This window comes from Schistocerca serialis, chromosome 8 (genome assembly GCF_023864345.2).
Source record: "Schistocerca serialis cubense isolate TAMUIC-IGC-003099 chromosome 8, iqSchSeri2.2, whole genome shotgun sequence".
NCBI classification, from domain to species: Eukaryota; Metazoa; Arthropoda; class Insecta; order Orthoptera; family Acrididae; genus Schistocerca; species Schistocerca serialis.
This window is the reverse complement of record NC_064645.1, coordinates 146,652,901-146,680,819: the sequence shown is the minus strand read 5'-3', so window position 1 is coordinate 146,680,819 and position 27,919 is coordinate 146,652,901. Positions and strand designations below refer to the sequence as shown.

The following is a 27,919-nucleotide window of genomic DNA, read 5'->3' as shown; positions in this document are numbered from 1 at the left end:
TTAGGAAACTTTTTTGTGGGTATTTGTCTGGAATTAGCCTTGTATGGAAGTGAAACGTAAACGATAAGCAGTTCAGACAAGAAGTCAATAGAAAATGGTTCAAATCGCTCTGAGCACTATGGGACTTATCATCTGAGATCATCAGGCCCCTAGAACTAACCGAACTAACCTAAGAACATCACACACATCCATGCCCGAGGCAGGATTCGAACCTGCGACCGTAGCAGTCGCGCGGTTCTGGACTGAAGAGCCTAGAACCGCTCGACCACCACGGCCGGCTTAAGTGAATAGAAGCTTTTGAAAAGTGATGCTACAGAAAAATACTGAAAAATAGATGTGTAGTTTGAATAACTAACGAGTAGATACGAAATCGAATCTAGGAGAAGTGCAATAAATGGCACAACCTGTCAAGAAAAGTGGATTAGTTGGTGGAATAAATCTTCAGGAATAAAGGAATTTCCAGTCGGGTAATGAAGGGAAGTATGGGGAGTAAAAATTGTAAGGGAGACAGTAAACAGTTCAGATGGATGTACGTTCTGTAGTTATGAAGAGATGAAGATGCTTAAACAGGACTGACTAGCGTGAAGAGCTGTATCAAATCAGTCTTCGGACTGAAGACCATAGTAACAACGGTAGTGGACGAAAGCCTAAAACTGGATGGATCACACAGCTGCAACGTGTAAGAGGAAGCTACCACCTCTCCAACGTTTCAGAAATATAAAGAAGCTGTTCGGAGAGCAGTTCAAAGAGATGTTCGAACGGTTGTAGAATTACAGACCTCAGCATTTACAAATCTAGATTACTGTGGTGTTGTTATAGTAGAAAATCCTGGCATAGCTGCTGTGTGGAGTGGCTGCGGAATTCACAACTCCATTTAGCTCTTCAGAAGTGTTCATCCAGGATATGTGCAACTTACTTTGTCACACAATGTCAGTCTGAAAAACCAACATGCTATGTTTCTTTGCTGTCTACTTAATTTTTAACTACATCCTATTTATCTAAAAAGTTCAGCGCCTCTATCTGAATAGCAAATTTTTCAACAATACCTACATGAAACTTCCTGGCAGATTAAAACTGTGTGCCCGACCGAGACTCGAACTCGGGACCTTTGCCTTTCGCGGGCAAGCGCTCTACCATCCGAGCTACCGAAGCACGACTCACGGCCGGTACTCACAGCTTTACTTCTGCCAGTATCTCGTCTCCTACCTTCCAAACTTTACAGAAGCTCTCCTGCGAACCTTGCAGAACTAGCACTCCTGAAAGAAAGGATACTGCGGAGACATGGCTTAGCCACAGCCTGAGGGATGTTTCCAGCCTGGAAATACCTACATGTTTCATACATCACTTACATTGATGTATTTCTTACTGGATTAAATGTGAGAATATGCGAAAGCTGAAAGGAGTAAACTTCCCTTCTCCAGTTTCCAACAGTCATTTCACCCTTCAGTTCCTGATTTAACGATTAAATTCACAGTGAAACGTCCCCTTTAGAAAAATTTATACATGACTGTGCCTAAGCTGACACACAATATTTTGTTAGCGCAACGCAATCTGACTTTCAATAATCCCTATAAAAGAATGGGCCCTGACTAACAGTAAACTATGCCTTTCACAAATCACTTACCTCACAAAAATCTTCGCTACTCAAGCTACTGCAATACAGCGAGCGCCACTACTGCTAGCTAAATAAAAGATTCTAACTACTGATAGGGATAGTTAGCAAATGAAAGATATTAATAGAGAACAAACAATGTATTTACCTTGATATCATCATATATAAATATAGCAGTTCATGACAAATTTCAAAACTCCGCCATCTCTCTCCCCACATCCACCACTGCTGGCGGCTCACCTCCAACTGCCGCTGCCCAACACTACAATGGCGAGTATTACAACAATGCAAAGCAGCCACAGACTGCACACAGCACAGCCAGTGATTTTCATACAGAGAGCGCTACGTGGCGGCGGCGTTACCAATATAAGAACCTAAACAGCCTACTTACATAAAGAAAACATAAACAGCCTACTTACATAAAGAAAACATAAACAGCCTACTTACAACAGAACTGTGCGTATCACAAGTCAAAAATTTGAAGACGAATTGTGAATCTAAAAACGACACAATTTTCCACCACCCTCCGTGTGCCTCCCCCCCCCCCCCCCCACCTTCCACGCCCAACCCACCTTCTTAACCCTCACCCTTAAATTAAATGAAAATGGTCTAGTCATTGTCCTGAAGAGTAATGTTACACTCCACTTTCCTTTTTATGAAAAGTGTTCTCTAGAGGTATTGGACTGTATGCCATTTTGCTTTGATTCTTACCGATAAACATCGAATTTTGTCACTTCTGTTATTTGAGGATGCGATATGTGTGTTCCCGGCAGGTGGCTGGTGGTGTTGCATCTGCGCCGCTCATGGACCGATTGGGACGTCGCGTCATCTTGCTACTTTCCAACGTGTGCGTCGGGGTCTCGGTGGCGGTGCTGGGCGTGTACTTCTACCTCAGGACGGAGACCGACGTAGACGTCTCACTGATAGGCTGGCTGCCCGTCACGTGCCTCTCCGTCTACCTGCTGATGATGGCGTTCGGGCTGGGTCCGCTGCCGTACATACTGCTGTCAGAGATCGTCGCTCCTCGCGTCAGAGGCGTGGCGTCCGTCCTGGCTTTCAGCGCCATCTGGGGGTCGGCGGCGCTCATGACCAAGCTCTACCCACTCATGTCGGAGGCCATGGGCGTCCACGGCACCTTCTGGTTCTTCGCGGCTATCTGCCTCGCGTGTTCGATCATCGGGCTTTCAACGCTGCCCGAGACGAAAGGACGACCGCTGGAGGATATTCTGAGGGATCTCAAAGGTGGCAAGGAAACTGTAGACACAGTCTCGTAGTTATGATTATGTTCGGTACAGAACCTTCATACGCGTAAAAAAAAAGTACTGCACCACTCGCAGATGATTTCCGGGACGGTATGCTCTACATACGTCAACTGGACAGTTTCGTCGTAGCCCAGATGCGTGTGTCGATCTCTGTCCAGAACAAGCTTTGATGATTGTCAGTCACGTTCAACGAATGACAATGAACTCGTTGACAGAGATTACAAGTCTTTGTCCAGGAACTTCAGCCTGTTTTTGGGCTATATTTATATAATTTCCTTATAGCTTTTGAAACAATAGTCACTGGGTATAAACGAACGTTTCATTTCTCCACACATCTGTTGCATCCTATGTCCCTGCTGGAAATGATGTTCTGCGTTGCCCCTGATGCCAGATCCATAACGTTGTGGTGAATTTGGGGCCGTGAAGCGTGTCATCGACAGACAAAAAATGTGACAGTCTCTCTGCACTAAGCGTGGGTTATACGATGAATATGAAACAATCCACTGCGTAGTATTGCTCCTGCTGTGTGGAGAAATGTGCTGTCTTGATGCAACGAGACTTCTTCGGACGACATTGACCTTCGTTTGTTGCGAATCGGAGAAGTACAGAGTATCCAGAACGTATTTTTACTCTGCGGGGCAGTACGCGCTGATTTGAAACTTCCTGGAAAATCAAATCTGTGAGCCATCTGGACTCAAACCCGGCACCTTCGCCTTTCACGATCAAGTGCTCTACTGACTGAGCTTTCCATGCACGATTCACAACCAGCTCTCACTGCCGCCGCAGAAGAACATCTGTGACGTTCGGAAGGTTCTAGATCAGGTGCTGGCGGAAGTAAAGCTGCGAGATAGGGTTGTGATTCGTCGTGGGATATCTCAGTAGCTCCATGACTTGCCTGTGAAAGGTAAAGGTCCCAAGATCGAGTACATGTCCGGCACTCAGTTTTAGTTGATAAAAGATGCTGTGTGGTCTGAAATATTTTAGCGACGGCAAACGTTTATAATGTGGTGGATTTTATCCACTTGACATCTAGTACATGAGGTCAGCGTAAAATGAACATGGTTTACTACAAAAAAATGTGTAAGATCTAAAGATGACAGCTAAGACTGTTGAAAGCGGTTGTCTTCAATAAAAAAAATTTTTGTGTGATCTTGGCCTTTGAATGGTTTTTAGCAAATAAAATAGACTGCCCTTCAGTATTCCCATAATGAGAAAAATCAATCACACAGTTTTAATCTGGCAGGAAGTTTCAAGCGTAGAGTATCTCCACTATATCTATCCATCGATATAGCATTTATAGCACGTTGTTTCCGGATGGTGCAGCCTCGGAATGGAGAACCCATATGTGCGCCATTGTATCGGAAAGAAGATTCAGATTTAGAGCCACGTGCACAACGAGGTCATTGCAGACTCAGAACAAGGTCTGTGGTCGATGTGAGAAAAGAGATCAGCCATCCTTTCTTCAGAGAAATTGAAGTGGACTGACAAGGCAGCCAGTCCACAGTGACGGGTAGCCGATAGAAAGGCACGCGTACACACTCACGCCGACGGGCGTCAATTCTGGAACAGGATAACTATTGAATGGTAGCAAGAAAAGTACGTAGCTGCTTTATACTTAACTTTATTATTTGATGACTACAGCATTCTTCTTGAGACATTTATACTATAACTCTCAAAGTAGGTAAGGCTAATGGCGCCTTGCTAGGTCGTTGCCATGGACTTAGCAGAAGGCTATTCTAACTGGCTCTCGGCAAATGAGAGGAAGGCTTCGTCCGTATGGTCGCTAGCAATCTCCTCGTACAACTGGGGCGAGTGCTATATCGTCTCTCGAGACCTGCCTTGTGGTGGCGCTAGGTCTGCGATCACACAGTGGCGACACACGGGTCCGACATGTACTAAATGGACCGCGGCCGATTTAAGCTACCACCTAGCAAGTGTGGTGTCTGGCGGTGACACCACAGAAATCATCCCAGCATTTACCTGACATGAGTTGCGGAAACCACGAATAAATCAAATCTGGATGGCCGGACAGAGATTTGAACAGTCATCCTACAGAAGTCGAGCATTTTAGTTCCAGTGACTAGTCATATATGGGGGTACCCCCTAGTGACATACAAGTTAATGTGTTAATCACTCAGAGGAAACCGCATTTCCTACTTGACTTCTTGCTGTATATCGTAGAATTATAATTGATATCATTATCTTCTTGTGAAAATTTGTTCCTGTGTTGTATTATGTGCAAATCTGAATAAAGTTCTTTGTTACTTTCGTAAACCTTTTCAGCTCCGATGAACACTTTCAGATTACACAGTAACTGTCACATGATGCTGAGTGTTCCTTTTCTGGAGTTTTACAAGTCACTGCAATACACGGTTACTCATTACTGAAAGCTAAGAAACAAAAGATGCGAGCTACTCATGAATTTTCAGCTAAGGTGTACAGCTGTTACTAACTAAGCATGTCCGCGGTTTTTTTAGTGGGGAAAAACAACGTTTTATTTTCTTGTAGTAAGCTAGAGGGAAGAATGTTATGTAAAACTGTTCCACAGCATTACACAATCCCACACAGCGTTCAAACATTTAAAACGTGTTGTTTGCGTTGACACGACTGCATCGGTTACCGCTGGTGTTATACGTCCGCCATTAAAGTAGAAACATCAGTTCACTCTCAGACACAACGCCATCGTCATTTACATGAAATATCTCCACGTTAGCGGATCACATTTGCATTTTTCATCTTCGGCTGGCGTTCTAACGGCTCTGACACCGCCTGCCGAGTGAAAAACGCGATATCGCTTTGCGGTTCATATACAACGCTAAACTACACGTCGCTGGAATGTTTCACTAGATTCACGTACTCTACTAACCGACAAGCTTCTGATGCATGTCATTTTGAAATTACAATCAAGATGTTTCACAGAAAAGAATTATCCGCCGGTAGGGCACTACACGAGGGAATCAGGCATTCAGATTAGAATTTCAGAATAATACAAGTAGATTGCCTGTAAATTCTATTTCAAAGAGACATTATCATCATCAGTAGGTTTACTCGCTGTTGAACTGTAATCCATCCACAGCGATTTTCACGTCTTCTTAATATAATCTGAAGAGGTTGGCCGGTAATCTTCTCCGCTTGAACTAGCAACCTACTTACCGGTCTTCCTCGTAATCTTCTGCTTTCGATTTTGCCTTGTAGGATGGTCTTTTCTAAATTATCTCCTTCTCTTCTCAGAATGTGCCAAAGGAACTGAAGTATCTTTGGCCGACAAACGATGATAATGTGATGCCAACTTCTTCTATAACGGAAGCAATGGTTTTTCTTTCTGTCCATGGAACGCTTAACATCTTCCGCCAACACCACATCTCGAAAGCGTCATTGCCACTGGCTTTCGCGGTCCAGGTCTCGCAACCGTACAAGCACGCAGGGAACACCTATCATCCCACTAAGATCAAAAATTTTCCATAAATTTCAAATTTCTGACTGGTTTGATGCGACCCGCCACGTATTCCTTCCCTGCGCCTACCTGTTCATTTCAGAGGATCACTTGAAACTCACGTCCTCAATTATTTGCTGGATGTATTCCAATATCTGTCTTCCTCGACAGTTTTTGGCCTCTACAGCTCCCTCTAGTACTACGGAAGTTATTCCCGGATGTCTTAACGGATGTCGTATCATCATGTCCCTTCTCCTTGTCAGTGTTTTCCGCATATTCCTTTCCTCTCCGATTTTGCGCAGAACCTCCTCATCTCTTACCTTATCAGTCCACCTAATTTTCAACATTCGTCTACAGCACCACATCTCAAATGCTTCGATTCTCTTCTGTTCCGGTTTTCCCACAGTCCATGTTTCCCTACCATACTATGCTGTACTCCAGACGTACATCCTCAGAAATTTCTTCCTCAAATTAAGGCCGGTATTTGATATTAGTAGACTTCTCTTGGCCAGAAATGCCTTTTTTGCCATAGCGAGTCTGCTTTTGATGTCCTCCTTGCTCCGTCCGTCATTGGTTATTTTACTGCCTAGGTAGCAGAATTCCTTAACTTCATTGACTTCGTGACCATCAATCCTGATTTTAAGTTTCTCGCTGTTCTCATTTCTACTAATTCTCATTACCTTCGTCTTTCTCCGATTTACTCTCAAACCATACTGTGTACTCATTAGACTGTTCATTCCGTTCAGCACATCATTTAATTCTTCTTCACTTTCACTCAGGAAAGAAATGTCATCAGCGAATAGTATCATTGATATCTCTTCAGCTTGAATTTTAATCGCACTCCTCAACGATTCTTTTATTTCTTTGATGTACAAATTGAACAGTAGAGGCGAAAGACTACAGCCCTGTCTTACATCCTTTTTAATCCGAGCACTTCATTCTTGGCCGTACACTCTTATTAATCCCTCTTGGCTTTTGTACGTATTGTATATTACCCGTCTCTCGCTGTAGCTTACCCCTCTTTTTCTCAGAATTTCGAATAACTTGAGTCATTTCACATTTCCGAAAGCGTTTTCCACGTCGACATATCCTATGAACATGTCTTGATTTTTCTATAGTCTTGCCTCCATTATCAACTGCAACATCAGAATTGCCCCTCTCGTCCCTTTACGTTTCCTAAAGCTGAACGTCATCTAACACATCCTCAATTTTCTTTTCCATTCTTCTGTATATTATATTTTTAAGCAACTTAAATGCATGAGCTGTTAATCTGATTGTGCTCGCACTTGTCAGCTCTTGCTGTCTTCGGAATTGTGCGGTTGATACTTTTTCGAAAGTCAGATGGTATCAACTTGAATAGTCGTTTTGGTGCCATTTCTCACAATGATTTCAGAAATTCTGATAGAATGCTATCCATCCCGTCTGCTTTATTCTATCGTAACTCTTCCAAAACTCTTTTAAATTCTGATTTTAATACTGCAGCCCCTATCTCTTCTAAATCGACCACGGTTTCTTCGTCTATCACATCAGGCAATCGTAGCCCACCGACCCGCTCTCTCCTCTGCATTTAACAGTGGAATTCCCGTTGCAATCTTAATGTTACCACCCTTGCTTTTAATTTCACCTATTGTTGTTTTGACTTTCCTATATGCTGAGTCAGTCCTTCCGACAATGATTTCTTTTTCGATTTCTTCACATTTTTCATGCAGCAATTTCGTCTTAGCTTCCCTGCTCTTCCTATTTATTTTCATAGATTCCTGACTTTCCCGGAACATTTTTGTACTTCCTCCTTTCATCGATTAACTGAAGTATTTCTTCTGTTACCCATGGTTACATCGCAGTTACCCTCTTTGTACCTATGTTTTCCTTCCCAACTTCTATGATTTCCCATTTTAGAGATGACCACTCCCTTTCAACTGTACTGTGTACTGAGTTACTCCTTATTGCTGTATCTATAGCCTTAGACAGGCTCAAGTGTATCTCGTCATTCCTTAGTACTTTCGTATCCCACATCTTTGCGTGCTGATTCTGCCTGACTGATATCTTAAACTTCAGCCTACTCTAAATCATTACTACATTGTGGTCTATATCTGCTCCTGCGTACGCCTTACACTCCAGTATCTGATTTCAGAATCTCTGTCTGACGGTGATGAAATCTTCCCGTATCACCCAGCCATTTCCAAGTGTACCTCCTCCTCTTGTGATTCTTGAAAGAAGTATTCGCTATTATTAACTGAAATTTATCACACAACTCAATTACTCTTTCTCCTCTCTCATTCCTTGCTCCAAGACCGTATTCTCCTGCAACCGTTTCTTCTACTCGTTTCCCTACAACTGCATTGCAGTCCCCCATGACTATTAGATTTTTATCTCACTTTACGTACTGTATTACCCTTTCAATATCCTCGTATACTTTCTCTGTCTCTTCATCTCCAGCTTGTGACGTCGGTGTGTGTACCTGAATTGTCGTTGTCGGTGTTGGTTTGCTGTCGATCCTTCCGACTGGTAACGAATACTACTCCCGCTATACTAATTCTTGCTGATATTATGTCAAAAGCGCTTCACTGACAATGAATGATCCAATTTTTAATAACTGGCAATAATAAAATATTCAGCATAGTCGTATTCATTTATTAATTTCTGTCTTTGTCTTCATATACATGTTGTTGTCGAGGTGCTCATTCCGGAGACTGGTTTGATGCAGCTCTCCACACTACAGTATCCTGTGCAGGTGTCCTCATCTCCGTGAGAACGCAACCCACATCCATTTCAACACGCTTACTGTTTTCATCTCTTGGTCTAACTTTACGATTTTCACCCTCCACACTCCTCCCATACTTAATTGATGATCCCTTGATGCCTCAGAATGAGTCCTATCAACATATGTGTCCTGTATATAGGCTGTTAGAAGCACACTTCTTTTGATGACTGAGGACAATGTGCTAAACAAAATTACATCAGTATTACTTCATTTACAGGTTAGTAATTTCAACTGTTACTAGCAGTATGTTTTTACGTTAGTTAGTAGCTCCAAGTACGTGCGGCTCAAGCAATCAATCAATATATATTTTGCCTGAACAGCTGGTAATATATTGAAATGTAGACATGTGGACGCAAAATGGACAGCCTATACTGACCTGCGTTGTCTCTTCACAGTGCAGTTATGACGGTACACGCTGTATAAAATCAGGTAGTAATTTGCGTGATGTGTTTGCGGGAAGATAGATGCGGAGAAAAAAACAACCAATACACTGAAGTAGGAACACATTAAGGTAGAAATTATCAGTATCCGCACCTATACCCCTAACACTTCCCCTCTCTCTCTCTCTCTCTCTCTCTCTCTCTCTTTCTCTCTCTCTCCCGACATTGCACTTTCACATTCGAACATTTTATACAAATGTATAAGTACAGAATCCAAATTACGATACAGGGTCCCGAACAGGGTCTGTACTCTGAGAGCGGAGATCTTGTAAACGTCTGTGTGGCAGGGCCTCTTCACAGCTCTACAGACAGCTGCTGTTTCCGACTGTAGCCGTTGCCGCGTCGACGTTGAACGCTGTCGAAAGCGCTGACAGGTGTCAGGCATTTTCTTAGTTGACTCGACTGTACGAGTGTCTTACAAGGGAACCTCTCCATCGCACCCCCCTCAGATTTAGTTATAAATTGACACAGTAGATAGGCCTTGAAAAACTAAACACAGATCAATCGAGAAAACCGGAAGAAGTTGTGTGGAACTATAAAAAAATAAACAAAATATACAAACTGAGTAGTCCATGTGCAAGATAGGCAACATCAAGGACAATATAAGCTGAAGAGCGCCGTGGTCTCATGGTTAGCGTGAGCAGCTGCGGAACGAGAGGTCCTTGGTTCGAGTCCTCACTCGAGTGATAATTTTACATTCTTTATTTTCGCAAAGTTACGATCTGTCCGTTCATTCATTGACGTCTCTGTTCACTGTAATAAGTTTAGTGTCAGTGTTTTGCGACCGCACAGCAAAACCGTGCGATTAGTAGACGAAAGGACGTGCCTCTCCAATACGAACCGAAAACATTTGATCGCAAGGTCATAGGTCAACCGATTCCTCCACAGGAAAACACGTCTGATATATTCTTTACGACACTGGTGACGGCATGTGCGTCACGTGACAGGAATATGTTGTCGACCCACCTAACTTGCACACTTGGCGAATGGGTAAAAAGATTCTTCTACCTTGCCGGATTTAGGTTTTCTTGTGGATGTGATAATCACTCCCAAAAAAGTGATGAAAACATAAGAGTTTGTTACATAAACTGCAACAAATGAATGCAACAGTTTCACAGTTTTCCCTGTGCTCTGTCAAAACATATGTTTTTTTTTACGTTTTCAAATGTTTCCGCGCGTAGACCGTCAAATCTTGCATATGTCCAAGCAAATCTGAACATGTCCTGGAATTTTGGAGAGCGAAGTTGATTATGTGTGAGTGCCTGAACTTTGATAATTATTTGAAAATAAAAAATTAAACTTTTCACCCGAAGGAAGATTTGAACCAAGGACCTCTCGTTTCGCAGCTGCTCACGCTAACCACGGGACCACGGCGCTCGTAGGCTGACAATCTCCTTGATGTTGCCTAGCTTTCGCATGGACTACTCAGTTTGTATATTTTGCTTATTTTTTTCATAGTTCCACACAACTTCTTCCTGTTTTCTCGATTGATCTGTGTTCAGTTTTTCAAGGCCTATCCCTGTGCCAACTTATAACTAAATCTGAGGGGGGTGCGATGGGGAGGTTCCCTTGTTAGTAGTAAAGAATAAATGTATAAAACTTCATGCTTGATACGCCAATTTTTCTCGCGTCTCAGTGTTTATGACGTCATATCTCTTGAAATATGTGTTTTACAATGATGTATTTCTGTAGGCACATTCAGCGGTGTATGTGAAATATTTGCGAATGGTTTTAGTAGAAAGGGGTAATAAATTTAAACGTCAAGCATGAAGCGGCAGTTGTTCATGTATCTCAGTGTTTATGACGTCATATCTCCTGTTCTTTGTGTCATAATATGATATAATTTTGTAGGTACATTCAGCGACATATGTGGATAATTCTGAAAAATTTGTTGCAAACAGACTTATCAGAAGATAAATGATAAATTTGAAAGTCATGCACTATGTAGCAGTTTTTCTCGTATCTCATTATTTATGACGTCATATCTCCTGAGCTATCTGTGGTACCATGATATATTTGTTAGTGCATCTAGCGACATATATGGATACCGTCTGCGAAATTTTTTGCAAATATAGATCGTAGCACAGAAATAATACATTTAAACGTCATGCATGATGCGGCAGTTTTTCACTCATCTCGCTGTTTACGACATCATATTTCCTTAACTACACTCCTGGAAATGGAAAAAAGAACACATTGACACCGGTGTGTCAGACCCACCATACTTGCTCCTGGCACTGCGAGAGGGCTGTACAAGCAACGATCACACGCACGGCACAGCGGACACACCAGGAACCGCGGTGTTGGCCGTCGAATGGCGCTAGCTGCGCAGCATTTGTGCACCGCCGCCGTCAGTGTCAGCCAGTTTGCCGTGGCATACGGAGCTCCATCGCAGTCTTTAACACTGGTAGCATGCCGCGACAGCGTGGACGTGAACCGTAAGTGCAGTTGACGGACTTTGAGCGAGGGCGTATAGTGGGCATGAGGGAGGCCGGGTGGACGTACCGCCGAATTGCTCAACACGTGGGGCGTGAGGTCTCCACAGTACATCGATGTTGTCGCCAGTGGTCGGCGGAAGGTGCACGTGCCCGTCGACCTGGGACCGGACCGCAGCGACGCACGGATGCACGCCAAGACCGTAGGATCCTACGCAGTGCCGTAGGGGACCGCACCGCCACTTCCCAGCAAATTAGGGACACTGTTGCTCCTGGGGTATCGGCGAGGACCATTCGCAACCGTCTCCATGAAGCTGGGCTACGGTCCCGCACACCGTTAGGCCGTCTTCCGCTCACGCCCCAACATCGTGCAGCCCGCCTCCAGTGGTGTCGCGACAGGCGTGAATGGAGGGACGAATGGAGACGTGTCGTCTTCAGCAATGAGAGTCGCTTCTGCCTTGGTGCCAATGATGGTCGTATGCGTGTTTGGCGCCGTGCAGGTGAGCGCCACAATCAGGACTGCATACGACCGAGGCACACAGGGCCAACACCCGGCATCATGGTGTGGGGAGCGATCTCCTACACTGGCCGTACACCACTGGTGATCGTCGAGGGGACACTGAATAGTGCACGGTACATCCAAACCGTCATCGAACCCATCGTTCTACCATTCCTAGACCGGCAAGGGAACTTGCTGTTCCAACAGGACAATGCACGTCCGCATGTATCCCGTGCCACCCAACGTGCTCTAGAAGGTGTAAGTCAACTACCCTGGCCAGCAAGATCTCCGGATCTGTCCCCCATTGAGCATGTTTGGGACTGGATGAAGCGTCGTCTCACGCGGTCTGCACGTCCAGCACGAACGCTGGTCCAACTGAGGCGCCATGTGGAAATGGCATGGCAAGCAGTTCCACAGGACTACATCCAGCATCTCTACGATCGTCTCCATGGGAGAATAGCAGCCTGCATTGCTGCGAAAGGTGGATATACACTGTACTAGTGCCGACATTGTGCATGCTCTGTTGCCTGTGTCTATGTGCCTGTGGTTCTGTCAGTGTGATCATGTGATGTATCTGACCCCAGGAATGTGTCAATAAAGTTTCCCCTTCCTGGGACAATGAATTCACGGTGTTCTTATTTCAATTTCCAGGAGTGTATGTTAGGTACGTGGTTCTTACCTCCACAGCATTTACTGTCTGACATTAAGGTATATGTGTACCAAATTTGGTTGAAATCAGTCGAGTGGTATAGGATGTTAACTATGATTGCTGGAGGACGTCAGCGCGTTGATGCCCAACATCCAACTTGGGATGGTAGAAATAATGTTCAACTTGGGTACTGGACGAGTAAAGTGAGGTGAAGCAACAGCTTATATTTACGGATTGTTATAATCGATTTTCACTACCGTGGAGTAAATACGAAATGTGATCTCCATAGGAATATGTAGAAACGGTTCACCATGATCCGTCCGTTCAATAGCATATTTCGTGTCATTCAAGCGAAATATTGTATGTACCGGCAATAGGTTCACACTATCGTTTACATACATAAGAAACAACACGAATACAAAAAAAACTGTACTTCTTACTGACCATCATAATGTTGGTGGAAGACCATAGTAAACCACATCTCATTAGGGCACTATCAAAGAAGGTACATGACATTACCGGTAGCTGCAAAAACTCTGAGACAAGTATGCAGCTTCCCATTCTATTAATGAATATTTCTTTGCTGTGCTCGGGGACCATACAGTTTCGCATGAAAAAGATACAGCTCACGCAAAAATAAAAACAAAAAACAGATTGTTCATTGGCACCAATCAGTGGGGACTATCCTTACCTTTTGGAGTGGCCACGGTAGGTACTATACAGTAACAGCCAGAATATGGTCGATACACATCTTGAACTGAGCGTTTGCACATTACCGTGTCGCGCGAGGATTGATTGCCTGCGCCCCTTCTATCAGTTTTTCCCCAAGCACCTTTATGGGTCACAGTTTTTATCTTTAGTGTGTTCACTTCTTTTATTCCTGGCTACAGTCATTAAACAAGTGAACAGCTTCGTAACCCTGTAAAATTTATTCAGGTTTTATGCATCGAAGTAGTTGTGGCGATGGTAACTGCGTGGGAATTTCCGCCAGTAGGCGAATACAGGAAATAACACCAATTTCCATCAGGTGCATTTGAGCGTGGCCTAATTTATCACTCTTCACTAGTTAAACGTGGACATTACGAGCATCGCGAGGTCATAAGGAAGTTGTCGTACTTCTAAATGTGAGCAAGTAATCTCTCATATTTTGAATATACTTATGATACATAAATTCCAACTACAATTTGTTCAGAAATAGAAATTGGTGTTGATGACAATTCAAGACGTGGAGAGATAGCGAAGCTCCCTTGCAGTTTCAGTTAGGTCGTTCCGCTACAGACAGGCGCTGGCGTGGTAGGCCTATATTTTAATGACGGGGGAAGACTTACAAAAGAAAGTTTCGAACCGGTACTGAACAGTTTTATTTGAATGGTCAGATAGCTGCATAGACCAAAATTGAATGTGATCTCCTGTATATAGTACATGAATTTTGACTCAAACTAATTGCCTCTTTGGTAATGTGATTAAAGTAATTAGGTACTACTGTTAAAGATTACTGAGTTCCACCTTGCTATAGAAGTGCAGAAATAAAAGCGGACCGTTGCTATCAGTTGAGGTTGCCACATAGGAAAATATAGAAAATAAGTTCGTAACATGGTACCAGGAGACAAAAAACTGAAACAGTGCTTCTTAGCTGCAGAACAAGTTAGATGGGCGCTTCTCGAATGCCATAGAACAAGAATTTTGACTCAAAACTAAGTACCTCTTTGGTAATGTATTAACTTAATTATCAGATAATGACGAGTCGATTTCCAGTGACAATATTAGATTTTTCTGCACTGGAAAGGTAAAATATGGTGATGTTTGAATTAGTAAACAGTGACACTGACACAGAAACAGCCAAGAAGGCGACGAATCGTAAGCCTACAGCCCAGTCGTGAGACAAAAGTAATTTATATTTTAAACTTATGAACTAAACAGTCTAGATTACCTTCTCATCTAAAAGCACAGTAAAGGTAAACAGCTCTATAAATTAATATCTACCTTCAACATTATTTATAGACACAATTGAAGAAAACAGTTAAATAAATATACCTGGTTAATTAAAATACAGGGAAACGGTTGCTATTACCAGCATCCGATGTTGCCCGTAGCTAAGATTGAGCAGTTGTTAAAAGCTCCTCTTTTATATATAAATGTATAACAGAAATTTGGCGTTAACATCTTCATAAAATAGTAGTGCCAAATCATGTAGGTGTTTCCATGTGTATTTTTGTTACTGGCATATTTATTTTTTATGTGGTAAATGTCATACGAAGAAGGCGAAGATGACTTTGTCTGCGTCACAGATAAGTATTCGGTGACTTTTGTCCGGTTACTCAAAAGAAATGTAGAGACACAACAGGCCTAAACTGTACTTCTTTACTGAACCGAATATTTCTGAAAAAACAACTAAGACAGGTACACTGGGGCAACGAACCAGCCCACAGATCGATAGTCATTGTAACATCTTCTAGGATATGAATTTTTCCTCACTGGCTCACCTTTCCTAATTTAGCCCTAATTTATTCCTTCTCATCCCGTCCTAATTGGTTCCTTACCATTCCTTACCTACGGTTTCTCCGGAAGAAATTTTCTGCAATCGATGAAGAGGTCCATTGCAAAATGCAATGTATTGAAGAACTTGACTTTCGCAGTGGGATGAAATAATTTCGTATTCACTGAAATAAGTGTATTGTTATCGATGGCAACTTTGCAACGCAAAAGAAGTATATTTTAATGTATTGTATTGAAGAATTTGACTTTCGCAGTGGGATGAAATAATTTCGTATTCACTGAAATAAGTGTATTGTTATCGATGGCAACTTTGCAACGCAAGAGAAGTATACTTTAAAATTAACGTTTTCGTTATTATACTTCCTACACATGGTCATCATGCGGAAACATCGACTGCTTGGCCTCGCCAGGGCGCTTACTGGGCGTTCTTTGGTCGAAGAGGGCTGAGCGGCCCCACGCTGTTAAACATGCAAATCCACGGCCGCTACCCCTGAATAATGTATCAGCTGGGGATGATGAGTAGGTAATTTTTAATTCGTCGTTGAGGAGACTGAGGAGCCAGTTTCCGATGGGCGGTCTCAGGAAACTAAGAAGACATCTGATCTTCTCTGCCTGTTAAACTGAAAATGAAGGTAAAACTTAAGGAGTCGGAGTTTCATATTCTGCAGAGTCAAAGAAAACGCCAAGGGAAACAGTTCGGTAAGACAATTACAGAAATTAGGTTGGGTTTCAAACTCGTATATTATCGATAAAAGGTTGTTATCAAAATAATACAAACAGCAAAGTCCCAACGAACACAAACCATTCGTGAGTTTCTTCTGAAGACACCAATCTGACTGGTTCTATGCTGTCCGTGGCAAATTCTTTTTTTCTGCCTCTTCATCTCACAGTAGCTCTTGCACCATATGTGCACAATTATTTGTGTATATTCCAGTCTCTGTCTTCCCCTACAGTATTTATCCTCTAGTGCTGTGGAAGTTATTCCCTGATGCCTTAACACAAGTCCTATCTTCCTGTCCCTTTTTCTTGTCTTCTTCTTGATCCTTTCTCCGAGAGTTCTAAGGAGAACCTCCACATTTCTTATCAGCCCACTTAATTTCCTGTGTAGCACTACATCTCATATGTTTCACCTCTACTCTGTTCCAATTTTCCCGCTCTCCGTAATTCATTACCTGTGCTCCAAACATACGTTCTCAGAAATTACTTCCTCATGCTAAAGCCGATTCTTTTGACCAGGAATATACTCTTCGCCTTGACTACTTTCCTTTTTACGACTTCCTTGCTTCGTCTGTCATGGGTTATTTTGCTTCCCACATAGCAGAATCCCTTAACTTCGTGTACTTCGTGATCACCAATTTTGGTGTTAAGTCTCTCGCTATTCTTATACTTGTACTACTTAGTACTTTCCTATTTCTTCGGTTTTCCTAAGTCCATACGCTGTGTTCAGTGAATTCATTTCATTCAGCATGTCCTACAATTATTCCTCGCTTTCATTGAGGATAACAATGTTATCACTGAATATTATCACTGATATCATTTCACTCCAATTTAATTACACTCATGAACCTTTCTATTATTTCTTTCATTACCTCTTCGATTCATAGGTTGAACATCAGGTGTACAAGAATACATCCACGTCTTATATCCTTTTTAATCCCAACATTTCGTTCTCGATCTTCCATTCTTATTGTCCCCTCCTGGTTCTTGTAAATATTGTATATTATCCGGCTTTCCCTATGGTTTACATCACTTTACAATGTCGAACTCTTTTTCCAGGTCTACAAACCTTATGAGCGTATCTTGATTTTTCTTCAGTCTTGCTTCCAGTATCAAGCGCAACTTCAGAACTGCATCTACGGCGCCTGTAACTTCCCCAAAACCAAACTGATCATAATCTAACAGCACCTTCATTTTCTTTTCAAATATTCTGTACATTATCGCAGCAGAAGATGAGTAGCACCGCGGTGTAGGGGTTATCATACTAAAAAGTTGCATGAATGGTCCCGAGTTCAAACCTCACCTGGCGTGTACTATTTTAATTTCTATATTCGGTTTGAGTACATTGTAGAAGTGTCCACAAATGGCAAGAATCATTGTACTGGACATGTTCTGTAGTTGTATACATACTGTTGTTTTCTGGCCAGAGGCACTTCGCTCCGAGCTCTTGTATGTGCAAGTGCTGAATAAACCTTCGTTAAGTGAAGTTAGTGTTCGTCATTCATCTAATTACACCTACATCTACGTGACATTATACTGGTGGATACGCTGGGTATGGGAACTTGTGATAACACACATTATTGACGACACAGTGGGTCCCATCAGGCCACGACAGAGGCAGCGGCTTACGTGGCGAGAAACCCGATGGTGGTGATGATGTTTGGTTTGTGGGGCGCTCACTGCGCGGTTATCAGCGCCCGTACAAATTGCCAACCTTTGCTCAGTCCAATCTCGCCAGTTTCATGAATGATGATGAAATGATGAGGACAACACAAAGAGCCAGTCATCTCGAGGCAGGTGAAAATCCCTGACCCCGCCGGGAATCGAACACGGAACCCCGTGCTCGGGAAGCGAGAATGCCGAGTTCGAGCCGTATTCGACAGATCGCAATCTATCGGAGACAGAAGACGAAGAAGAGGACGTTACGATGAGAACAACTGTGTACCACCACATGAGACACCCTTCCGGGTTCTCTGCTGACGATCGCTAAGATTCAAACAAGTGGCTGAAGGTATATGAGCGCATAGGCAAATTTAACAAATGGGATGACACCGTGTGTTTGGCTGACGTATTTTTCTTCTTGGAGGGCACTGCCAAGCAATGGTACGAGAACAGCGAGGAGAAGTCCACAAGCTGGGAAGTATTCCAGCCGGCCGGTGTGGCCGTGCGGTTCTAGGCGCTTCAGTCTGGAACCGCGTGACCACCACGGTCGCAGGTTCGAATCCTGCCTCGGGCATGGATGTGTGTGATGTCCTTAGGTTAGTTAGGTTTAAGTAGTTATAAGTTCTAGGGGACTGATGACCACAGATGATAAGTCCCATAGTGCTCAGAGCCATTTGAACCATTTTTTTGAAGTATTCCAGGCGGAACTGCGCAAGTATTTCGGTGACACACAGCGACAAAAGTGCAAGGCTGAAGATAAATTAAAGTGCAGGGCACAGCGTCCAGGAGAAACTACAGCATCCTACATTCAAGACGTCTCGGAGCTTTGCAAAATAGTCAATCCTAGAATGAAGGAGGAAGATAAGCTTGCACATCACATGAAGGGCGTTGCTGAGGACATGTATCAAGCCCTACTACTAAAGGAGGTTTCGACAGCAGACGACTTCACAAAATGGTGTCAGTATATTGAGACAATGCAGCAAGAAAAAATTACACGCAAGAAATTTGAACGGCTTCCAAACGTCTTATCGATGTCTGTGACGGAGGAAGCAACTGATTTCACAAGTGTTCTTCGTCAGATAGTGAGAGAGGAAGTTCAGAAGGTACTTGGATTGCACGGCGAGCAAAAAAAAAAAAAAACGAGACGCTTCAAGAGGTCATAAGGGAGGGAGTGGAACAGGTATTGAACCCAATGTCTTGTCCTTCATTTCCCTTTAAAACGGTGAAAAAGTCGAGACCCAGGAGGAGTTACGTTCCTACAATGCCCCATGAGGAACCTGTTTGGGCACCAAGGGTGACTGACGTCTGGAGGACCCAGGATAACCAACCACTATGTTTCCACTGCGGACGACTGGGACATGTGGTGTGCTATTGTCGAGTAAGGTGGCGGATATTTGATGACGCCCGCGCCAGAAGACAGCAGACCGATCTTAGCCGACGCCAACTCCGGGACGACGAAGATGAACAAGAAGATGTGGGTGCAGGACGACGTAGGCCACCATATCCGCAAGCTAGCCGCTGGAGAGGACGCTCCCCAACACGCCGATCAAAGGCTCAATCTCCGTTTAGAAACTCCCTTCCTTGGAGGTGAGGCCGCCAAAGAGAAAAATCCTCCGCCGTCGATCACTACAAAAAATGATAGGAAACTACGTCGATACTCTCATGGATGGCCGACCAGCTCAAGCTCTTGTGGACTCTGGAGCATCATATTGATTCATTTAGGAGAAGTACTGCCACCAGTTGCAGAAAACTGTTTTCGTCGACAACAAACCATCTCTGCTGAAGGTGGCTCGTGGGAAATATGTAAAACCTACAGGAATATGTACCACTGGTGTGGGTATAAGTGGCCATACACAGCCATCAGAATTCATAGTCATACAAGAGTGTAGTCATGACGTCATTCTCGGATGGGACTTTATGAAAGTTTCTCAGCAATTATAGATTGTGGTCGCTCGAAGATTATGCTAGACGAGATGAGATACTGTGGACAGAAAGATGCGCATCCGGGTGTGTGGAGACTATGTGTGATGGATGAAGGGATCATTCCTGCAGTCAGCGCTAGAAAGGTAACTGTCACGTGTCACGCCATGCATAAACCCATGGATCTTGTAGTGGAATGTAAGGGAAGCATACCACTGAAGAATAACTTTGTCATCCCAGACTCTGTCGTCTCGTTTAAGAACAGATTCGGTGAATTGTGTATAGTTAACTGTCGCCGAGAACCGCAGATCCCTCCAAGACGCATGTGCGTGGCAAGCGCTGAGCAGTTAATTGCAGAGCAGCTGAGCGTCATAGAAACCTCCCATGTCGAGCCTGTGAGCGAAATTAGCGCTACCACTACGAGACAAGATCTTCTAGCTCGACTATTACCAGATCTCACTACGGAACAACAGAAGAAGGTACTTGCCATTCTTCAAGAGTTCTCTGAACACTTCAATCCACAGGTGAAGAGCAAATTAGACAAATCGACGGCGAAGCACCGGATTAGCACTGGAGACCATCAACCAATAAGCCAGAGAGCATACCGTGTGTCAGCAATTGAACGTCGAATAATTCGCGACGAGATGGAGAAAATGATGAACACTGGCATCATTCAGCCTTGGCAGAGACCATGGTCGTCACCAGTGGTCCTCGTCAGGAAGAAGGATGGCAGTGGGCGCTTTTGTGTTGATTACAGGAAGCTTAATAAGATAACTAAAAATATCGTTTGTGAGCGTGGGGTTGATCTGAGATTCTGTTATTCTGTGCAACGGATTAATCTGAGATGTACCTTTTACCCTGTGGCTCCTGCAAGATGCAATTTCCACCCCCACACTACTACAGAAGTCAGACAGACGCTCCTAACGTTCTAAAGAGAAATGCCTGAAAAACTTTCAGCAATAAATATCTTCTGGAGTCGTCCGCTGTAAGGAAATGTAACAAAAATCCACAAAATTTCTTATGTAACTAGTGTGATACTTGGGTACTGGAGTAGTGCTAGTTAGTGTAAGAAGAACATGAAACTAACGAAAGTTATTATTTATTTTGCAAAAATTCTGAGAAATCACAATGACACTTTTAGTTATGAATTGAACAGGCTATATCCTGGTTCTTTTCGGAACGTGAAATTACCTCTCAAGGATAGGATTCGCTAATGAAATTTCTATGCAAAGTTTAAGATTGTTGTTGACTTGGCAGAATGGCTGAGAGGCGCGCCTACTCAATTTGAATAATTATCCTTTAGAATGTTGCTAGGTACGGTCGAGGCTGTCGCGTGTGAAATGCAGTGAAGTGTACTGTTGTGGAGGAAATATGGGGCTCGCAATAGCTGTAGCGCACAATACCGTAAGCTGCGATGACTGCTGTCTGCGCCGCTCGCTGCTAACAAATAAGATAACTTTCGTTCTATCTGGATTGACCTTCGCCAATCAAACTCTCCCTACGCCTTGATGAAGTCAAGGATTCCTATTCGCCCCTAGTCTAACTATTGGCGTGGTACACCGGTCAGATAACCAGTCCACCGCGATGCCACTCAAAAATTCGCTCGCAGGCGTTTAACTATAACTCTGTCCGTTCACACTGCACAATAAATGTGTCGGCCAACACAGTGAACAACGCTTAATCGCAAGGACTCAAATTAGAGAGTCGCACTTCGATTCACTCTCGACAGAGGTGCTCTCCCAGTGAAGTACTGAGCAGAGACTCGTTCCTCGCTCCAAGAGCGACTACGGAACGGCGCCTCTCCACGCCAGACGTGAAGGGGTATATCTTTCGGTCTCTTCCATTACTCCTTCAGCTCAAGGTGTCAGAAATATCGTCTGCCAATCAGCATTGCTCTTCTAAAACGGGAGAATGACGTTTCGTTTAAGGCGACCAATCCGGAAATCTGTAGTATCGGGGTTTGGCGTTTGCTGTCTCCCTGTGAAAATCTCTGAAACTGCGTGCTATGTGTAAAGAATGCGTAGGCTGGCCGCTACCACACAATGTAGCGGAATTTGCTTTTAAGCCAAACACGGGGTCGTTCCTTATACTTGGACACTTTGTGTCAAACAAAGTTGTGCGGCCAGGCCCAGAAAAGGAGACATCTGTAATGAAATTTGCTATTCCTAAAAGTATTAGAGATGCGAGAAGCTTCCTCGGATTATGCTCTTATTACGGTCGTTTTATCAAAGACTTTTGTATCAAAGCCAGGTCACTCCAAGAGTTGTTAAAAGCCGATGCTAAATTCATCTGGGGTGGTGCTCAACAAGATTCTTTCGATGTGCTGCGAAAAGCTCTGACGACTGACCCTGTACTTGGTCTGTATGATAAGAGAGCACCTACAGAACTACACACAGATGCCAGTGGGTATAGGATCGGTGCTGTTTTGGTGCAAATTTTTTGATGGAAAAGAGAAGGTTATAGCCTATGTTTCTAGGACACTTACAAAAGCCGAGAGAAAGCACTTAACTACAGAAAGAGAATGTCTTGATGTGATCTAGTCCATGTGCAAATTTCGACAGTATCTCTATGGAAGGGCAATCATAGTTGTTACAGACCATCATTCACTTTATTGGTTGATAGGACTTACGGATCCAACAGGATGACTTGCCTGCTGGGCGCTACGTCTTTAAGAGTATGACATTACCATAGTGCACAAAAGTGGAAGAAAACACCAAGATGCCTACTGTCTCTGAAGAAACCGTGTGCAAGACCATCAAGACTTTGATAAAGATAGTGACCGTCTCCCTGCGCTAAGTACTCTCTCTGCTGAGCAGAAGAAGGACGCCAAGATATCTCAAATTATGCTTGCCTTAATTCGGATGTGAAAGGACAATTTAAGGTAGTTAATGGATTACTTTGCAAGATAAACTTTGATCCGTTTGGGAACAGGTGGCTACAAGTGATTCCTAAACACATGCGCTTAGATGTTCTACAGAAATTCCATGACACACCTGAGGCCGGTCATTTAGGATTTATTAAGACATACGATAGAATCCGCAAGAGATTTTTCTGGTCAGGTTTATTTAGGAGTGTCCGTCACTATGTGTTGCACTGTCGAGAGTGCCAGAGGAGAAAGGCAGTTCCTCAGAAACCAACTGGCCGACTCATACCAATTCCACCAGCCGAAACGCCTTTCCAGGGTGTTGGGATTGACCTCCTCGGTCGATTGCCAACGTCTGCTAGTGGCAATAGATGGCTTATTGTTTGCACTTATTAGCTGACACGCAATGCCATTACAAAAGCTGTGAAAACAGCCGAGGCATCATAGGTAGCCAAATTCATCGAGGCAGACATTGCATTAAAACACGTTGCCCCAAAGTCCTTAATTATGGATCGAGATAAAGTTTTTCAATCGAATCTTGTGACAGAGATAAACCGTCGGTGCAACATTACTCATCACATGACGAGCGCCTACCATCCGCAAACTAACGGGCTTACGAAACGCTTCAATAAGACCTTGGCCGACGTGCTATCAATGTTCGTCAATGTTGAGCAGAGCAACTTGGATACTGTGCTACCTTTCGCGACGTTTGCTACGACACCACCAAACAAGACACCACAGGATTTACGCCATTTTTTCTGGTGCATGGGCGTGAGGCGACTACGACGATGGACACTGTGTTTCCGTCACATCCTGATAACGTGGATGACAACTACATGGGCCGGGTGTTAACCAGAGCTGAGGAAGCTCGGCAGTTAGCTCGACTCTGCACGCTACAGGCTCAAGAAGACGATCACCGAAGGTATGACGCGAGCCACCGTCCTGTTGTCTCTCAGCCTGGTGACCTCGTCTGGATCTTCACTCCAATCCGGAAGGTTGGTCTCTCTGACAAGCTCCTCAGGCGCTACTTTGGACCTTACAAGGTTGTAAGACAGTTGTCTGACGTTACTTATGAAGTTGAAGATTTCGACCCCGACGTAAGACGACGAGAGATCAGAGATACGGTCCACGTCCTTCGAATCAAGCCCTATAAGGATCCTGCAACCCAGGGTAAATTAGGCAACGAGCCGAAAGGTGACGAAGAGCGTAGCGGCAAAATAAGTTCTAAGAAGATCACCGCCAGGGCGAACATCAGTCATCGGGAGTCGGAGTATGCAGGACCGATGACCCGTTCCCGGACAAGGACGACGTAACACCGAGACGCTGTTCTTAAGGATAGAGCAATGTGGCAGAAGAGGTTGAGTAGCACCGTGGTGTAGTGGCTATGATAATGAACTGTTACATGGAGAGTCAAAGTTCATTTGGACTGTACAATTTTAATTTCTGTATTCGGTTCGAGTACATTCTAGAAGTATCCACAAATGTCAAGAATCATTGCACTGGAATGTTCTGTAGCTGTAAATATACTGTATGCTTTCTGGGCGGAGGCAGTCCGTTCCGCGCACTTGTATGTGCAAGTGCAGAATAAACCTTCGCTAAGTGAAGTTAGTGTTCGTCATTCATCTAATTACACCTTCTTCTTCGTGATAATATATATATATATATATATATATATATATATATATATATATATATATATATATATATATATATATACAGGGTGTTACAAAAAGGTACGGCCAAACTTTCAGGAAACATTCCTCATACACAAAGAAAGAAAATATGTTATGTGGACATGTCTCCGGAAACGCTTACTTTCCATGTTAGATCTCATTTTATTACTTCTCTTCAAATCACATTAATCATGGAATAGAAACACACAGCAACAGAACGTACCAGCGTGACTTCAAACACTTTGTTACACGAAATGTTCAAAATGTCCTCCGTTAGCACGGATACATGCATCCACCCTCCGTCGCATGGATTCCCTGATGCGCTGATGCAGCCCTGGAGAATGGCGTATTGTATCACAGCCGTCCACAATACGAGCACGAAGAGTCTCTACATTTGGTACCGGGGTTGCGTAGACAAGAGCTTTCAAATGCCCCCATAAATGAAAGTCGAGAGGGTTGAGGTCAAGACAGCGTCGACGCCATGGAATTGGTCCGCCTCTACCAATACATCGGTCACCGAATCTGCTGTTGAGAAGCGTACGAAGACTTCGACTGAAATGTGCAAGACCTCCATCGTGCATGAACCACATGTTGTGTCGTACTTGTAAAGGCACATGTTCTAGCAGCACAGGTAGAGTATCCCGTATGAAATCATGATAACGTGCTCCATTGAGCGTAGGTGGAAGAACATGGGGCCCAATCAAGACATCACCAACAATGCCTGCCCAAACGTTCACAGAAAATCTGTGTTGATGACGTGATTCCACAATTCGGTGCGGATTCTCGTCAGCCAACACATGTTGATTGTGAAAATTTACAATTTGATCACGTTGGAATGAAGCCTCATCCGTAAAGAGAACATCTGCATTGAAATGAGGATTGACACATTGTCGGATGAACCATTTGTAGAAGTGTACCCGTGGAGGCCAATCAGCTGCTGATAGTGCCTGCACACGCTGTACATGGTACGGAAACAACTGGTTTTCCCGTAGCACTCTCCATACAGTGACGTGGTTAGCGTCACCTTGTACAGCAGCAACTTCTCTAACGCTGACATTAGGGTTATCGTCAACCGCACGAAGAATTGCCTCGTCCATTGCAGGTGTCCTCGTCGTTCTAGGTCTTCCCCAGTCGCGAGTCATAGGCTGGAATGTTCCGTGCTCCCTAAGACGCCGATCAATTGCTTCGAACGTCTTCGTGTCGGGACACCTTCGTTCTGGAAATCTGTCTCGATACAAACGTGCCGCGCCACGGCTACTCCCCGTGATAATCCATACATCAAATGGGCATCTGCCAACTCCGCATTTGTAAACATTGCACTGACTGCAAAACCACGTTCGTGATGAACACTAACCTGTTGGTGCTACGTACTGATGTGCTTGATGCTAGTACTGTAGAGCGATGAGTCGCATGTCAACACAAGCACCGAAGTCAACATTACCTTCCTGCAATTGGGCCAACTGGCGGTGAATCGAGGAAGTACAGTACATACTGACGAAACTAAAATGAGCTCTAACATGGAAATTAAGCGTTTCCGGACACATGTTCACATAACATCTTTTCTTTATTTGCGTGTGAGGAATGTTTCCTGAAAGTTCGGCCGTACCTTTTTGTAACACCCTATTACTGGAATGTATTGGCCGTTAAGATGACTGTGCAATAGTTCTCTCGCTTATCTTTGCTTTCGTGAGTATAAATGTCGTTTGCAATTGCAGTGAAGGAATTTAGCTTCCAGTGGGCTATTTTAAGACTTGAGATTTGTTGCTCCTTACTAGCATAAACAACCCTTGCACTATAGCTGACGCTTCAGAATTTGAGGATTTGGTATAAACGACATGTTTTCATTTTTCAACGGGTAAAACAATGTGTGTTCATTTTAATAATATCCGTCGCATTTTAATGAACCAAAACTACGTTTTCAAGGCAGCATTCTACATTTTAATCTGACATTTGATCGAAAGTTCAAATGGCTACCAAATGTGCGGGAACTTAAAATAAGAACACTGAAAGTTTTAGGTATTTTAAAGTGTCTCGATGGAAAGTTCTGAGGTACAGATAGATCTAGTATATCTAAATTTTATAAAGGATACTTTCGGTCTCGTCTAGACTGTGGCCATACCGTGTATGGTTCAGAGCGAACTACGTACCTGATGGTGCTGGACGTATTACAGCCAGCCGCGGTGGCTGAGAGGTTCTAGGCACTTCAATCCGGAACCGCGCTTCTACAACGGTCGCAGGTTCGAATCCTGCCTCGGGCATGGATGTGTGTGATGTCCTTAGGTTAGTTAGGTTTAAGTAGTTCTAAGTCTAGGGGACTGATGACCTCAGATGTTAAGTCCCATAGTGCTAGAGCCATTTGAACCATTTTGGCCGGCCGGAGTGGCCGAGCGGATCTAGGCGCCACAGTCTGGAACCGCGCGACCGCTACGGTCGCAAGTTCGAATCCTGCCTCGGGCATGGATGTGTGTAATGTCCTTAGGTTAGTTAGGTTTAAGTAGTTCTAAGGTCGAGGGGACTGATTACCTCAGAAGTTAAGTCTCATAGTGCTCAGAGCCATATTTGAACCATTTTGACGTATTACACCATGAGGCAGCATGAGCTAGTCAAATTTTTATCCATTATTGATGTGGATCACTGCGACTGTGGAAACAAGAGCTAGTCTCCGTGTCGAAGCCAGAGAGCCATCATTTTCTCAAAGCCAGAGAGCCTTCATCTTCTACCCCATTTTCTACCCGTCAGCAGCGACCATGCAACATGCCGTTAAAAGTTAGTCAGTGAAAGTATCTCAACGTCCTCCACCATTTGCCACCCTCCAGCAGAGCGATTACATCTGATCCCACCATGAGCCACAAACACACTAGGGATTTAAGGCGAAACAGCTGGAAGTACGTAAACAACATTCAAGTAATGAGGTCCTTCGAGAATGTTGGAACAAGCAGCCACCTTGGCTGGTAGACAGACCCATTATTGATCTTAAACTACTTCTGCGTATATTGAACAGGGAAAATTTTATCCATCAACTTACATACATTTGTCTTTTACACACAGATGTCTCCAAGCAAGGGGGCTTATTTGTCTGTTCCGCAATTTTCCCGGACATCATATTAAGAACGCACCACCAGCAGAATTCAGCATATTCAGTGACGGTTTTTACACAGCTCTGGTGGCACTTAAGCAGTTGAGATGAGCCCGTACCAAGACTTTCCTCTTCTGCTCTTACTCTAAGAATGTCCTGTACGGAATCCAGAGAATGTGCCCATCAGACATTCAAGATAAACGTAGAGTCCCCAGAATATAACGCAAGTAGCGTCAGAATTTCACGGCGCCATCTTTTTAAAAATGGCTCTGAGCACTATGGGACTTAACTTCTGAGGTCATCAGTCCCCTAGAACTTAGAACTACTTAAACCTAACTAACCTAAGGACATCACACACGTCCATGCCCGAGGCAGGATTCGAACCTGCGACCGTAGCAGTCGCTCGGTTCCAGACTGCAAC

At 43.9% G+C, this 27,919-nt stretch overlaps 1 protein-coding gene across 1 annotated transcript in view; it reads left to right on the top strand.

Annotated features, from left to right (window-relative positions):
• LOC126416879 (facilitated trehalose transporter Tret1-like) overlaps window positions 1-4,340 on the top strand; it is a 54,796-nt gene extending 50,456 nt beyond the window's left edge. The window contains exon 6 of the mRNA XM_050084763.1: window positions 2,386-4,340. Coding sequence (XP_049940720.1) covers window positions 2,386-2,886 — 501 coding nt within the window. The 3' untranslated portion in view covers window positions 2,887-4,340. The remainder of the gene's footprint in view (window positions 1-2,385) is intronic.
• The last annotated feature ends 23,579 nt before the right edge of the window (window positions 4,341-27,919 follow it).